The 16503-nt window shown below is 32.2% G+C and overlaps 1 protein-coding gene across 3 annotated transcripts in view; it reads right to left on the reverse strand.

Annotated features, from left to right (window-relative positions):
• The window catches only part of LOC140063116 (SH2 domain-containing adapter protein F-like), a 34555-nt gene that overhangs the window by 11695 nt on the left and 6357 nt on the right, over positions 1–16503 (reverse strand). The window contains exon 1 of one of the 3 annotated variants that reach the window (XM_072109556.1): positions 3202–3334. The exons of 1 other annotated variant lie outside the window; for it this stretch is intronic. In XM_072109556.1, coding sequence (XP_071965657.1) covers positions 3202–3219 — 18 coding nt within the window. In that variant the 5' untranslated portion in view covers positions 3220–3334. Of the gene's footprint in view, positions 1–3026; positions 3132–3201; positions 3335–16503 lie in introns of those variants that run through there. One more of the 3 variants, XM_072109555.1, reaches the window with a different exon arrangement.

The following is a 16503-nucleotide window of genomic DNA, read 5'->3' on the forward strand; positions in this document are numbered from 1 at the left end:
TGATGACGTGATTTTAAAAACCGATTAGCTGAATAACCGATTAAAGTCGTAGCAATTTTCAATTGCAACGCGATTATTTTTGTGGTTTGCGGTGACTGGAAAAAAATCGATTATTTTCATTTTTTCAGCAGAAACAGACCCTATAATACAAACAGTGTAATCAAATGATTACATCAAAATAATAACAAAGATCTTGAAAATATTAAAGATCATCTTTGGCAGGTCATGCCCTTAATTTTATGTCTGGCATTGACTCTGCCAACTGGTCTAACAAATGCATTAAATCAACAATTCACTAGGCATCTGTGATGCTGATTTATGACAACTTTCCATTCCTCCTCAATGTAGTCATATCTATTTATAGTAACACTGTATTGTAGATATTATCACAATCCACATGTATTACTTTCAAAGACAAAAAGTCTTGGTCCAGATCAAGGGTATTTGCTATAATTAGCTAGGCACGATATAGACTGAATTGTATAAAGACCCTGTCTACTGTAATTGTGTCATAGGTCGTTGAACACCTTTAAAAAATGCTTTTTGTAGGTAATAATATTGTGCCAAAACTACAAATAGTACCAGCAGTAGCTCAAAAACATCCCTGGTTACCAAAAAGTCACAACATTTTTAATCACTAAATAAATTAAAACATTTGTAGTTTCCTAATTTCTTGCTAAATGGTAACATTCATAATATCAACTTAATATTTATATCATTATCATAGATGGATGGATGGCTCATTACATTTGTTTGTGAAAACTAATATAATAAGTTAGGTAAACTTGTTGATTATGCAATACCTACTGTAGTAATAATAGATTTAAACATTTGAATTTAAACAACAAATGATTCATAATACGATACTGTAGAGTAAGATGTGATTTTTTGGCAATATTCACCAATACTGTAGGTTAAAGCAACAATTATAACAATGTAAACCTTCCATTAATAAAATAACAATGGTATTTATTAGTCAATGTAATTATTAGTGTACAGTACATACAGCATAGAAACTGTGATGTTAGTCTTCAGCAACAGTGTGATGTATATTTGACAAGAATCTCAACACTGATGGATTTGTACAGATCAGGATATGAATTAACAACAACAAAGAATTCCAAGGTCTAGTTCCAAATAATACTAAGATTTAAAGTAATATTTCAAGAATTTAATACCATTTCATTGCCAAAAAGCTGAGCAATATAAATAAATCCTTCCTTTTTTTGTACATCAATTTAAAAGAAAGGATGCCGCAACAAATGTAAGGAATGGATATTAAAATGAAGTGATAATTCGTATTGCGTACAGTTATTATTCCATAGTATTAGTGACATTTTTAAACAATACATTTTTTTTGTTCTTTTTTTTCTACAGAACATGGAAGTGAAACGGAATTTTAAAAGTCTGATCTTAATGATCCTAATTTTTCGTATTTTTGTGGGACAATACGTTGATGCTTGGTGAAATTAATGCTGGCGAATTAGAAAAGAAAACTTATATATTGTACATTGAAATCAATTTTGTTATACGAAAGGTGTAAATAAATGTTGAATTGAATTGAATATTTCCCATCACAACTACATCCATACAGTATTTTAACACATTCTTTAATTTGATTATTCAGTCTGTATTTTAAATTTTAAAATAATAGAATAGTTTATACCATATTAATATTGATCATGACTCTGTATGAGTCAGTTGTTTTCATGACAATGGTCATTTTGCTTTGTGTAAAAGGACAAGGGTTGGACATTCTAAAGACAGGAACCTTGTATTGTAACCTACTTAATAAGAAATGACCAACTAAAATCAGGCCAACAGTTGCAAGTGATAGTTTGGTAATAATCTTTAAAATAGATTATTACAGTATATATTATTTATGATTGTTTTACATTGAATCTTGGTAGATTTCCAAAGAATGGTATAAACAATAATACTTTATTAAACTTAAGACATTTGTTTGTAGATCATTCACAAATGTGCGGCCTTGACTATTAAGTATTATACAGTAGTTCAAGTATTAGGCATACAACAAGTATACATGATGATTTTTTTTCCATTAAAAACTAAAACATTTTATTAGTTTCTGAATAAAATCATGTGATGATTTTTAAAGGGTTTCATTGTTAGCTAATGACTTTCACTGATTTGATATGTGCAGCTGTATCAGTAATAAATGACCCAACTATGAAACCATACATAATTGTTATGATACTGACTGTACAATTGAATTATGACATAATGAGCTAAATTGATTAAAATCTATAAATTACAGAGCGATTTAGTGCATTACTTTAAAAGGAATTGTTAGAAGCAATTGTTCTGACCGCAATAAATGGAAATGGAAAATGTTTTACATACAATCTATGGTAAAACTACATAACTTGTTATTAATATATAACTCTAAGCCACAACAGGAAATAACATTTTACTACAACATACAGTACCTATACATAATGTAGTTTATTACCTTAATAATATTTAGTTGTTTTTTATGGCTATATATTATTAATAACTTCATTAATCTTACTTTGAACAGATGACAGGTTGCAATGTATTTTATGATAATAATATTAAGGATTAATTAAATAATAATACCACAACATTCACATTATATTATTACTAGCTTGTTTACCATAATGTTACAAAATATCAATCAACAATTGATAAAATAAACATAAATACTGTAATTATTACTCAACTAGGAATCTAGGGCCTGTTTCTGCTGAACAATTTCTAAAGAAAGATTTTTTGCTAAACCAGTTTTCTAAAAAAAGTCTCATTGCACCTACGGTAAGAAGTGCTCCAGGCAAACTGTTTTTAAAACCGTATTTAAAAGCCGGTTCTCTTTATATTGATCCGTTTCTGCTGGCAAGAAAATAAATAAAAACTGCTCAGCAGAAACAGGAACTATAGTAACACTTATTTTATATTTAGTATTTCCAACTAAACATTGAAAACAAATTCAAATTTTTTTTTTAAATGCAAACTGAAAATATATAAAATTACTACTATTTACTTACAAACTTCCAGTTGAAAATTGAATTGATTATATGACTAGCCATCCTACTGTACTGTGTGTTAAAATTTAATTTTACAACAATCACTACTTACGAACACCAATCAAACTAGTATTACCAAGACAAACCACTTAGTTATATACAATACCATGTCCACAGACAGGATATACGTCAGTACCTTACGTCTATTCATCATTGGGATATTCCATATGCAAAGCTAATCCAAGTACGTCAACAAGTATTTGTGGCTTGATCCTCCTCCTACCACCAGCACCAAGTGGAACTAAACTCATCAGATTGTTACTGACTAGTGTTGAAAGATACCTGCGGCTATGCTATTTTACCAAATGCAACTAACATAACTAACTTACAGTATATCAAAAACGAAACAAAAGTATCGATTTTATCACATGATTTTTATATTTTTAAGTTTCAATTACATCATAAAAATTAGCATAAATCCTTGATATGCACATTAAAATAAAACAATGCTAATCATTTGACGGACAATATCATTTTATAGAAAAATGGTCAGCTGACATTGACAGGACACTATGACATCATAAAATAAGATTACAGTAATTAATGTTTGTATAAAAATAAGTTTTACATGGCTGATATAAATTTGAAAGAATGGTTAGCCAATACAGTACATACTGTATGACATTTTTAAACAACAAATATTGATAATTATTTTATCAATATTTTCTACCAGTAACTTAGGTAACTTTATTTAATTCAATTTACTTTTTGCTTTTGCACTTTAGTTTCTGTTTCTATTCTAAATTTCCAAGTATTAGCTTTGCAGATAGGGAAAGCATTATTAATATATTACCGTACTGAAGACAAAACAATTAATACTTGCCAACATTTGTTTCCTCCTATAACTACATGACCAAAACCTGCACCGTTTGAGATGAGGCATATTCAATTCCCCATTTGGAATATGTATAAATAAGGTCGTGTTCGTACGGTGGTTAAAATAAGCGCTTAATTTCACCCATGCCTCGGGTTATAAATTGAGCGTTGTTCGTACTTGAAATATTTAACCGCTTAAATGCTTAATCGACGAATCACAAACCGGAAATTACGTTTTAAGGTCAGTTGTTTTTACAACCTACGACCCCATTTTCGCACGCTAGTTTCGTGTTGTATATTTTTTACTCGCGATCTTTCTTTACAATAACAATTACTTGCTACCTTTTACACTGCTTATCCTTGCGACAAACCTTATGCCTCTTAACGCCGATAATCCTGCCGAAATATGCCTTCTCCTGACGACCATTATTTTACTCATTGACGAAGAATTTGAGCCTAATGTTACACGACGGAAACACCACCGACCAGCGGCTCCCCGACCAGCTAGGCCTACTAAGCGGTCTACACCAACAAGGACAGCACCAGCTGACGATCGCCCTCGAAGCGTGTATGGAAGAGCTTCGTAGGAGAAATGACGGGCCTAGGTAGCGAACGTTTGTCAAAATTTGACACATTGCCTCTATCGGAGATTTATTATCCTCGAAGGCCGAGTATAATTGGATTATCGCTGAAATAACCTGCAAATTTGGTGAAAATTTTACCTCGAATTTTTTGTAGCCTGAGGCAAAAGTTAATTGGATCACGCGAACGGAAATCGGGAATAAGCTGGTATTTTCAACCCCTACGAACAGGCCCTAAGTAGCACACCGTTTTTTGCAAAAATTTTATTGTTTTTAGAAAGGTCACATAGAGAGGTCATCATAATACACAAATTAAATGGTGTCCGTATTCATACAAATGAAATTACTAATTTGGAATTGTCTTAAGTGTTTACTGTTGTGATGTCATGTTCTAGATTACTGTACATTTCATGTTAAATTAACCTGGATGAATTGACTTCATAGCTATGTGATTACGCCACATTTGACCTTATGGGAAACTTCCTACTGTTGTGTTGGATAAACTTGCTACTCTAAAGCTCTGTATCCAACTTTATGTGACGAAAAAATGTAACCAATGTGACAGAAAACTAAAACAACTGTATTGTGCAATATAGGATGCACAAGGAATAAATGGTTGCCTTGAACTTTTTTGACAAAGGAAACAGGAACATTTAAAAACTGGACACACTTTGTATGGCAACCATCTAATTGACCTTCTATAAATTGGCTAGCACAGTAATTGAATAACAAAATTGATCATAAAAGTATACTGACAGATTAGGGATCATATTAAAATTATTTAACTGCAGTTACTACAAGTCTACATTTGTCATTTTTTTTAAAGTTTATTATGAGGCGGTCACTGAAATAAAATAGTGCGAGAACTTAAAAAAAACCTGCTTAATTAAATTGTAGAAACAGGTTAAAGGGTACTAATGATAGTTACTGCAGTAAATACAGTACAGTATAATATTGTTTACATGTTTTCTTAAAATCAGTATTAAATCAGCTTTTTTCAATACATTTTTAAATACTAAAAATAATTGAAATTGCAACTTTTCTCTTAAAGGCCAGGTGCGGGCAAAAAATGTCTATTGATCATACATTCCAACAATTATCGATCTATAGTTTCCCCTATGTTTCATAATATTTGGGATTTTAATTGTGTTGCACGAGCTGGTTGAAAATAAGCACTTTCTTATCTTATAGTTTAAATTACACAGTAAAATCTCTATTCCTTTGTATACAAATGTTGTAAATAGAGCACCATTTTTTAAAAACTATAAAAAATAAACTGTGTGGTAAAAAATGTTATCAGATGACTAAATAAAAAGTAATATAACTTGAATTTTACGTTTCTGGTATTTTTATTCAACTTCAGAGTTTTATTTTCATGCTATAGCAAAAATTATCCACCGTATATCCACCATCTTTTTTCACCTTTTAGGGACTTACCAGACATGTTATTACATTAGGTTAAACTACCTAACTACTGAAAAAAAGTCTTCCTGATTTTTATAACAGAATTTGGTCATATTTTGTATTTGACCATCTTGTTTGACCATGACCATGTTTTTTGTCTTGATTTCTATTACAAATAATTGATTTTTGTACAATTAACCAGATATTATATTTAAAATTCATGCCTGTACCTGAGCTTTAAATCATTTCCAAATATGGTAGGTATGCAAAGTGCAGCAATCTCAACTAATAAAGTACAAAGTACTTTTTTCTAAACAATGCAAAAGCTGGTAAAATGACTCAATGATACGATAGAAGGAACAAACAATTCATGACTCAGTTTATTTCAACAATATTAGAATGACGAGCCTCGAAGCAAAACTAATTTATTCTTTTCTTTAATTAGTACTGTACTAATTGATTTTCCCCTGCAGTGGCCTGTTTTACATATAAATTTATCTGACAAATTTGTATGATGTATCATAGAACACGAAAAGAATTTAGGTATGGTAAACAGATAGTTTACTTATAAAGGCCTTGAATGGCTTATTCAAACATAAAATAGAAATGTATGTACGGTAATTCAGTGAAAGTACATTCACCAGAACAATGCCTTTGGCTTATTATCTAAGTTATAAAACAATATGATAATATCAATATAATTTTTTTATTTTGAATAACTTAAGTGTGAATACGTAATAGCACAATTGATGTGGGATATTACCGCTTAGATTATTTTTATTAAATACTTTCATGGGTAAATGAAAAAAGCTCAAAAGCCACTCAACCGAAAAATCTAGGGACTACAGTATAAGCGGATTCATAACTGATGGAAAACAAAAACACATAATATGCAATAAGGGCTGTGATGGCGAAGTAAAACATAAGACTTGCAGTACACCATGTGTTTCCAAAAGGAAATTCAACCACAACGTAAAATAAAATGTGACATTTCATTTATTTAATTTAATAGTTATACACAATGGTAAAAAGCCTCTCTAGAAAATAAGTGATGCTAAATAACTTTTACAAGTGTTAAAATGTAGAAAATCTTTAAGAAGATTTGTAGTAATTTAGTAAACTTGTGAAATATGATGTTTTCTTGGAATATTTTCAACTAACATTTAAATTAATTTTGGCACATAAACAGTGTTTACAATAATTGTCTGTTTGCATTCATTTAGAACTCTGTATATAATGCATTTCTTAAATTTGATTGTTTCCAATTTCAGAATTCTTGATAAATTATTTTTTCTGATATTTTAAGTAAAGTATGTTTGTGTAGATAGTTATCTTTAATCACTTTCTCTTAGGCGGTTTTAGTTACAGTATATTACTGTAGTTTCAATGTATTTCTATTTTGTCTTCTCCATCCTTCTAGTACACTTCAAATTTCATATTTTCTCTATTCTACTTTGTACAGTAAAGTTTAAATTGCGTCAATTTCTAAATTATATTTTATACAGCTTATGTTATCATTACCATCAGGTTTTGACATCCACTGCTGAAGCATAAACACCACCAACACAACTTTTTATGTTATACAAAAATCTCAAAAGAAACAAAATGACATTGGGAATGGGAATCTTGGATGGAAGCAAAGCTTGTGGTCAAATACTGGGTTCACTGAAGACAACAACAAGGTACAGCCTTATTTTTACCATCTGACCTATACAATCCATGTATATAAAGATGACCGGCACAAACCATTGGTGTTGGTAGTTTATGAGTGCTGCTTACATTTTTAGTATATATATTATATTTATTGATTCCAGTGAGACAAGAATCACTGCAAAGAGACGAGAACTGCCATTGGCAACTATCGCCAAAGTTTTGTTTTCCAACTCCTGACATATATGCCACACAGAATGAAAAATTCTCATGGAAACATCCGTTAAATCCTGGCAAATCCTACCATCCTTAAAGGTTATGAGCTAACATTCTATAATTAGTTATGATTCACACTTTACATCACAGCGATTAAAGAGTAGTTTATACCAAGATGATTAATCAACATTAGATAGTAGTATACCTTCTTATTTTTGGATTATCATTTCTGTGTATTAGTCATGTTTAAAAGAATTATTGATTTAGGAAAGTATTGGGTAAGCCTATCACAATTACAAACTATTCTTTTTTTAATGCACTATTTTTCATTTTAAATACAATATTATTATTTAGCAAAACATTATTGACGTCATCTAATTATTGTTTCCTATTACGTAGTCAAATTTATTGCTATTTTGTCTGTTACGGTACAGTATTTAATTTTCTAAAAATGATAAACACAAAAAAAAAGGTAAAGGTAGTCAACGATTACAGTGCAAGAAAAAAATAGATATTACATTAACACATTTTTATTACCATTTTTTTTTTTAGTTTATTGTTCAATAGGGTTTTGAGGGGTGGGGCGTTTAATCGAGAGAGCCGTTTATTTGGGGGAGATTTTTGGGTGTAATATGGTAACATGTACAGTATAATCAAATAAATACAGTCGAAACATTTAATCAAATAATTATATCTGGAAATTCATAATTCATGCTTGTACTTGAGCTTAACAAATTGTTCATAGGGATTGGATTGTGTTTTTAAATCAATTAACTTTTTATCATGAAATTTCAACCTTGTTTTACCATGTGGTCAGGTCTTATTTATATCAAACATGCCTTAACTTTATAGGTATAAGTTCTTGTTATAAAATAATTAATTTAATTAAGAAGAATTTGTCTCCATTTTTTTTTCACCCAACAAAAAAATGGTAGTAAATGATTAAAAATACAAAACTTGGCATGATATTATAAGTAGATAAATGTGTGAAGGCCAAAATAAGACAACAAGTCATAGCTAACGAGGGTTACATTCTATTCATAGGATCAACCAATTTAATATATATTTTTAGTGCTACATTATAGCCTTTTTTTAGGTTTTTGACCTATATAATTTGACCTAATTTGTAGAGATGTGTTGAAAACAAACTACTGGTTTACTGTAAATTCTGAACAAAAGCACTGATGACTAATTACGTGCCCAGGTACATAATTGGTTACCTGACCACTACATGATTCATTGGAACTGCTTAGACCATGCTTCTCTTCCCTACCTGCCCTTATGGCATAAGTATTATAACATTCCTTTTCAAACAAAATGTCCTGAAAGTAAAGGGCTTCTTGATAGTGCAATTAATTCCAAGTTGGTAAATTGTACTGTAGAATTTGCAGACCACAATCTCTAAGCAAAAACACTTATGATGTTATGGTCTATCTATTACTGTACACAATATGGCAGGGTTGGTCAATTGTGACTAAAAAAATATATTTCAACAAACGTCTCTGTGGTCTTGATCTTGCTCATATAACATTGTACTGTATTAAGGTAAAATACATAAACCAATAGTGGCTTTACCTGGATAAACTAAACTTCCCGAGAAGAGCTTTAATTTCAAGCTAATTTATCGTAGAAAGCTAGGCAAGAGACGAAATGAAATACAAAGTATAACAATATTATTTGTTGGACCTGCAAAATCATTTTATGTACTTTACAATGCTCTATTTATATTTATTTGCCTGGTCTGTTTTTTTTTAGAGCAAATTTTACGATCAATTTGGATTGTTCATAAAAAAATAGTTTGCAAAAAAAAACTTTCACAAACAGGTTTGATTGGAACTAGGTGCAGCCAAAGTACTTCCTTTAATCGGTACGGTATATGTGTACAGTATGTAGCAGGCACGTTTGATGATAATAAGCATAGACTACATAACAATACTTTTACTAGGCATGTTCAACATTCAAGTACAGAAACAAAATTACTAATAAAAAAGTAATATTATACAGATATTAACTGCTTAGAGGTTAAATATAAGATTAGACATCCCCGAGGGAATGATATTATGTTCGAGGGAATATATAATTCCCAAGAACTTAATATCATTCCCGAGGGGATGTCTAATCTTATATTTTACCGATATAAAAGGCGATATCTGTTATATTACATAGCCAACAACAAGTAGAATATCTGCTGGGTCGGGTAGCTAGGCTAGGTAGGCCTCCTTTTTGTATTGTATGTAAACAAGCTGCCCAGACACCTTACCTTTCGAAGAATAATATACAGATAATTACTAATTAATGATTCTTTGACAATAACATATTCACTAGCCTAGGTCGTTTAAATAATAACAGAAGAATTTCCATCAATAAGCCTACATTAATAATAATAATATTATCAGGTAGGCCGAATAAATAATGATACGTCTTCTTTCGAGCCGAATCACCAGATGTTCAGTGCGTCGCGCGTGTACCCGTTACTACTGTGAGTATTAACCAATCACAAACGGTGTTTCATCACATCTAGGGAGGACTAAAAATAAATGAGGGCGCTATGTATGCATAGTTTAAATAGTTTAGATGACTAATTTCGCCAAGCAAGTTCCGTGGCGCAGCGCATGAAGCGTTGTCTTGTGATGGAGTGAAAATTTCATCGCGAGTTCAAAACCCAGTAGATGACTTTTGTTTATTTATCGGCAAACGCGAGTGTTGCCACACGAAAATTACACAGTCAATATCATCGTACTCGAGAATTTATATGATTAGTGACAGGGACACGATAATAGGGAGGTTTCGCAACCTTACGAATACGATAACGAAAACGGATACGTCATACATTTGTGAAACTTTTGAGCTGATCCCCATTTCATATTCGTAAAGCGTATTCGTGTTGACGAATATCACCAGTCATATTCGTAACTACAAAACGAGTATAGTTTTTGATCTATTTTGCACATTTTGCGTTTGAATCAGGAATGATTCATGATTATAATATAATTATAGATTTATTGAAAGTAATTAACTAAAGTAATTTACTGAAATGCCAAGTCAATTTTGATAAATAGCAGTTTTTAAAGTTCTCACTCGCTTTGATGTTACGCTAGCAGTGGCGGATCTAGGATCTGACGAGGGGGGGTGGCCACGAAAGTGGCAAACGAGGTGCGTAGCACCGAGCGGGGGAGGGTTTGGGAGGGGGTGTCCCCCTCCCGAGGCTCCGAAAATTTTTAAAAAAATAGATGCTTACACACTGTTTAATAATAGGCTAGAGAAACTGTTTCCATCACACTTAATAACAAATATTACATAATGTAAATTTAAATACATCCTTCCTAAATACTGTACGGATCTTTTTCGACGAACTAATAATAAACTTTGATCGAAAAACCTTCAAACAAAATGAACATTTGGTATTAATGCGGTACTCCGAAAATGCCTCGATAGAGTGCATGAGTTGTGTACCGTGTTTTGGTGGTCTGTTAACCTCAGAGATATATACCCTACAGCCGGGTGAATAACTCAATGTAATTTGGTATACAATGATCGCAGTAATCGCCGTGTCTATAACACAAATCAAAAAACGCCAAATACGCCACATACTTTTTTCGGCCGTCCCGTGTACATACAAGACATTTCATGTTTATTTTATGCCTATAAAATAATAAAAGAAGACCATGTTTCTCATTTATTTTTATCGTTTATACTGCATACCATAATATTATACAAAAAACTTTCATGCGCGAGAAAAAAGTTCCCGATATTACACTCCACTCAGGGGTGTAAATATACCACGCTAACGTTTGTGCACACACGGACCAGGGCGGCGGAAATTAACTGCAATGGAAAATTGTGTATTTTGGAGAGTGATGACGTCAGCATTCACACGAGGAGCGAGCTTGACAACGTGACGCTGTGGTAGTTTTAGGAGTGCGTGTGTTTTGAAAATGGGTATTTTCCGAAGATTGTAGCTCTTTCACTGTGTAGGCCTATTTACACACAACTATTAATACTAACCCTAGCTCTAGTAGGGCCTAGCTAGGCCTACTCTTCTTAATTAAAAGATTAATCCACGTCTAGCGACGGTCAATCGCGATTAGGTTGCATCTTTTTTTCTTTTTTTTGAGAATTAAGGGGGGTGGCTAGCCACCCTATTCACCCCCCCTAGATCCGCCACTGGCTAGGCTTAGGCAGCCAAGCACCAAGCAACACGTACCTGCGCTTTGCTCAAATTTACTGCAGTCATATTTTCGACGCGCCTCAATATTTCGTTGCCATGCGAAACAGATTATGAAAACGAATACGTGTGCGTGACGTATCCGTTTTCGTTATCGTATTCGTAAGATTGCGAAACCTCTCTATTTACGCGAAAATTACTCGGTCAATATCATCGTTCTCGAGGATATATACGATTTACGATAAATGGAGTATTCTGTACAGTATACTGTACATGAACTGTATATTTGTATTGTAAAAATGTATGCATGAAGTAGGTGCAGCATTATTTCCTTTGGTAAAGCATTAAACATGTTTCACAACTAGCAGACTAATACTGTATAATACCTTATGAATACAGTAATCAACATTTTTTTCATTCAAAATTATATACTAAAACTTACTAATATACTTTGTGTATTAATTATTAAATTTATTATAAATTACAAACATTGAAGAAAATGTTTGCAATGCTATTTGAAACGCATTTCATAAAGTGGGTTGACTAATTATGTAATAATTATGAAAACTACAAACTGCATTATAAACATAAAACCAACAGACAAAAAGTCTGGTTGGGTCGTTTAATTAGCTTACAGCATCACAACTATCCAGGGAAGTGAAGACAACACGGGAAATTACGAGCTGCTGAAGCGTGACATGTGGTTGCCTAATAAATGGCGTAGGAGATGGCATTCACCTTTTGACAAAATCATTGGGAATCCATTTGCTATTGATCTTTTATGGCCTGTTTGACCTTTTAATGTAACAACTAACCATCTACAGATTGTTATGGACATTTTAAAATGTTAAAGCATAATGTTTTTAGTACTGTCTTCTGTGGATTTAACTGCAAACAAACATTACCATGTTTCTTAATTCTTTTATTACAAAATTGACAAATACTACCATACTTTAGGACATACAATAATTGGTAAATATCTTGAAACGATCAAAATGAATCAAGTATGTATGTGGCGTCAGCTAAAATGGGTCTATAAGTGTCTTCTTAGAATAACTTGACTACTGTAATTACCTTTCATGTTTCAATAAATATATTCATTGACTTTAAAAAAATCAATAACCACGTTAAAATTCATGTTATAATAGACAAATAATTTATAGTATAAAAGGAAATACCGCACAGGTCTTTTGATACTGTAAACGCCTAAGTGTCCTTAGATTTCTGTTACCGTAATACTACAGATTACAAAGTACTGTATAGTGTTATACTGTACACATCAATAAACTACAATAATGAGCTAAATATAGAATAGTAACTACCTGTACACCTTGAAAGTCTTACCACAAACTAACAAAGGGAATGTATTTGTTTACTACAAATTGTATCCATACAATATAACAATTTTCAAATAACATTGATATTTACAGTTCTGTACAACCTCCTTCCGAAACCTCTATCCAGGGGAAATCCTTGGGACATCCCTAAGTAGTATTAAGAGGGGGACACTTTTACATGAAAAAAATGAGTTTTAACAATACAACCAACCTCCTTATGACACTGACAGGGGACATTATAAGGGGACATGTATTTGTGTCCCTATAATAGAGGTTCTACTGTACTATAAGTATAATCTGTCTGTTTTAAAGTCAATCCAACCGAATATACCTTTACAATTTTTTTATCCATACAATATCTCATTTCAGAGCTAGAAAAATGTTTCTAAAAATATATTCTTAGTACGCACACTGCATACAGTACATTAAAAATGTTGACAAAAATATCATAGATTAGGTTCCCGTTGCAAATCACATGGCTATACATTTATAATAAAAACAGTACATATCATTTATCAGATCGTTCACTATTCTTGAGTGGGACGTATTGCTAGGAACTTATATCACTAGGGAAAATGAGAGAGTTTGCTAAATTGATGCGATTCCCAAAGAGATAATTGTCACACACAATTCAAGGCTACTGCCAAGCACTGCCACTTTGTGAAAGATTCAATTTATAATAGTAATTGCATAGTGAGATCATTCAGTGTATTGGAATTCACAGTAATTGGGTAGATCCTAGGCTGGATATCATTTAGCAAGGAATTGTCTGGATTGAAAAAACAATTAAGTCCCTGAACAAGGGCAGTGTGCATGGTGAAAACACAGGTAAACTGCAACTATTATTTTATAAATTTTCAATCAGCTTTCAATGAGTAATAATAATAAATATACATACATACATAATATAATATGGTTGCACCAGTCTATGTTTGTTTTTTTATAAAGTTATGACGCCCTATTTGATGGGTCTCAAATGTGTCCCATATATAGAGGTTCTACTTTATTAAATGTTAATAACAAATTTTAATTTACAAAGTAACGTTCAAAAACAATTAAGTGATGTTACTTTCAATTTATCATTTATTCAATGCTTGTACAGTACAGTAGTATAGTTTAGCATTATACTATACATGTGACCAAATGCTTTTATTTTATCACACACTGTAATTGTCACATTGCACGTGACACATTAACCAAACATTTATGAATGAAAAATGCAATTCTCTACTGTTGTAGTTGGATATTCAAAATTGGAGTTTTAAGAATGAATCACTTACTGTTTACTGTATATCAAACATCCTCTAATAGATAAATGTGTTTATTCAGTTTAGATCATGGAGGAATTGGTTAGATTACCATTTAACATTAAATTGCATACTTCATTAATTCACTTTACCGTTAATGGTATTGTTTGAAATAATAAATAAACTAATAATTTATATTTTACACACCATGATCAGTGGATTGAACACAAAATAGTCTAATATCCAGGCAGTATTTCGAATGTGTTTTTTATGCTTGAAAAAATTATTTGGAACCTTTTATCAAGAAAAATTTGTTTCTGTTTTTCACAGTTTACTGGGAGACTCAAATGTACTACGAAAATGTATAAAACAGCAAAGGTTAACACGATATAGGTCCTTCTATAGGTCAGTTATAGAGAGTGGTATGGTTCGGTAGCGCTACCGAAAATGAAAAGCGTGACCTAAATAGAATAGTCAAGACCGCATCGCGTATAATTGGATCTGCACAACTGCCTTTGGAGAACATATTTTCGGATCGTCTTCTGAAAAAGGCAGTGGCTATCAAAGATGATCAATTTCATCCGGCCTCTAGTATGTTCCAGTTGATGCGCAGCGGTCGGTGATTTCGTTCTATTAAGGCCAATAAGGCACGATTTACAAATAGTTTCTTTTCTGGATCTATTAGAGCCTTAAATATGATGTAGACCTTTTTTTTTTTTGTAATGTTTTTGTTTTTGAGTTCGTGTTGTGTCCGTTGGATATTGTGCTCCGCCAACAGAGCAAACAGAATTTCTATGTTTTTCCTAAAACAAATGATAATAAATGATACTTGACTTGACTTGACTTGATATAAAACCAATTTACATACAGTCCCCATTTATTCCATCCCAGACTATATTCCCCTTAATATTAAACATCGAGTAAATGGTAGATTGGCTTAATGACTTCTAAATTATCTAATGAGTAAACACATTGGAATGCAGGTTTAATAATGACTGTCCTTTGGGGGTTTACAACAATGAATGTCTACAACACACAAAAACAATGGACATACTGCTATTGATGACTCAATCATAATAAATACATTAACCAACTACAAAAATAGAGAAGGTCCTTTACTGTAGGTAGTTGGTCATGGTGATTTCCTATGGGTTGGTGAATGAAGTTTAAGGTTCCTGCTGGCTTAAATTTACGAAGTGTGACTCCGCCCACCAACCACCACTCTAAACCTTGTCTCCAAAACATGCGCCTTACGACAGATGCGCGACTCTCTGCCATGTATGAGCCTAGCGTGTGGCTGACTAATGACCCAGGCCTGCTAATGACCTCTCTAAAAATCCACATTGTTTTAAATTAAAATTCATTCTGAAATCCAACTAGACATTTTGGGGCACAATTGTTAGTCAAATTTGGCATCTGTAGGCAACAGCTCAGATGAAAACGTTTATCATATTTTTATATTAATAGTAATAATGTGCCACATATCACATAAAAGCAATCATTATTATGAAAAAAGAGTTCAATCAAAATGTAGTATCATCATCCTGACTGAGAGGAAACAACAATGGTAACATTAGTGAACAGCTGTCACATAACATTCATCATTTGATTCTGAAGAAACAACACAAAGACAGAAATCATTATTTATCATCGCTTTGAGACTTTTATGTCCTTTTAAGGGCAGTCTCATAGTTAACTGTATATTGGAACATCTGTTGTACAGGCACACCTTATTATTACTACAGTGTACTGAATGCATGTCTGACCACAGATGCTTAAAAAACTAATTCTTCCTCTATGGTGTAACATTTATTAAACATTTCACAAATCAACTTACAAGTTGCAGGTATTTCTCCATGCACAAATTAACAGAGGTAGCCTACTGTATGCATGATGGACAAGTACCTTCAGATCTGTACTGCTGGGTCACAGTCACCTAAGTCCAACCTAATTTTCAGATTTGATCATAAAATGTACAGTACCTTCATGATTTGATAGTGTCAGTGACACTTTTTAACAGGA

Source organism: Antedon mediterranea, chromosome 11 (genome assembly GCF_964355755.1).
Source record: "Antedon mediterranea chromosome 11, ecAntMedi1.1, whole genome shotgun sequence".
Taxonomy (NCBI): domain Eukaryota; kingdom Metazoa; phylum Echinodermata; class Crinoidea; order Comatulida; family Antedonidae; genus Antedon; species Antedon mediterranea.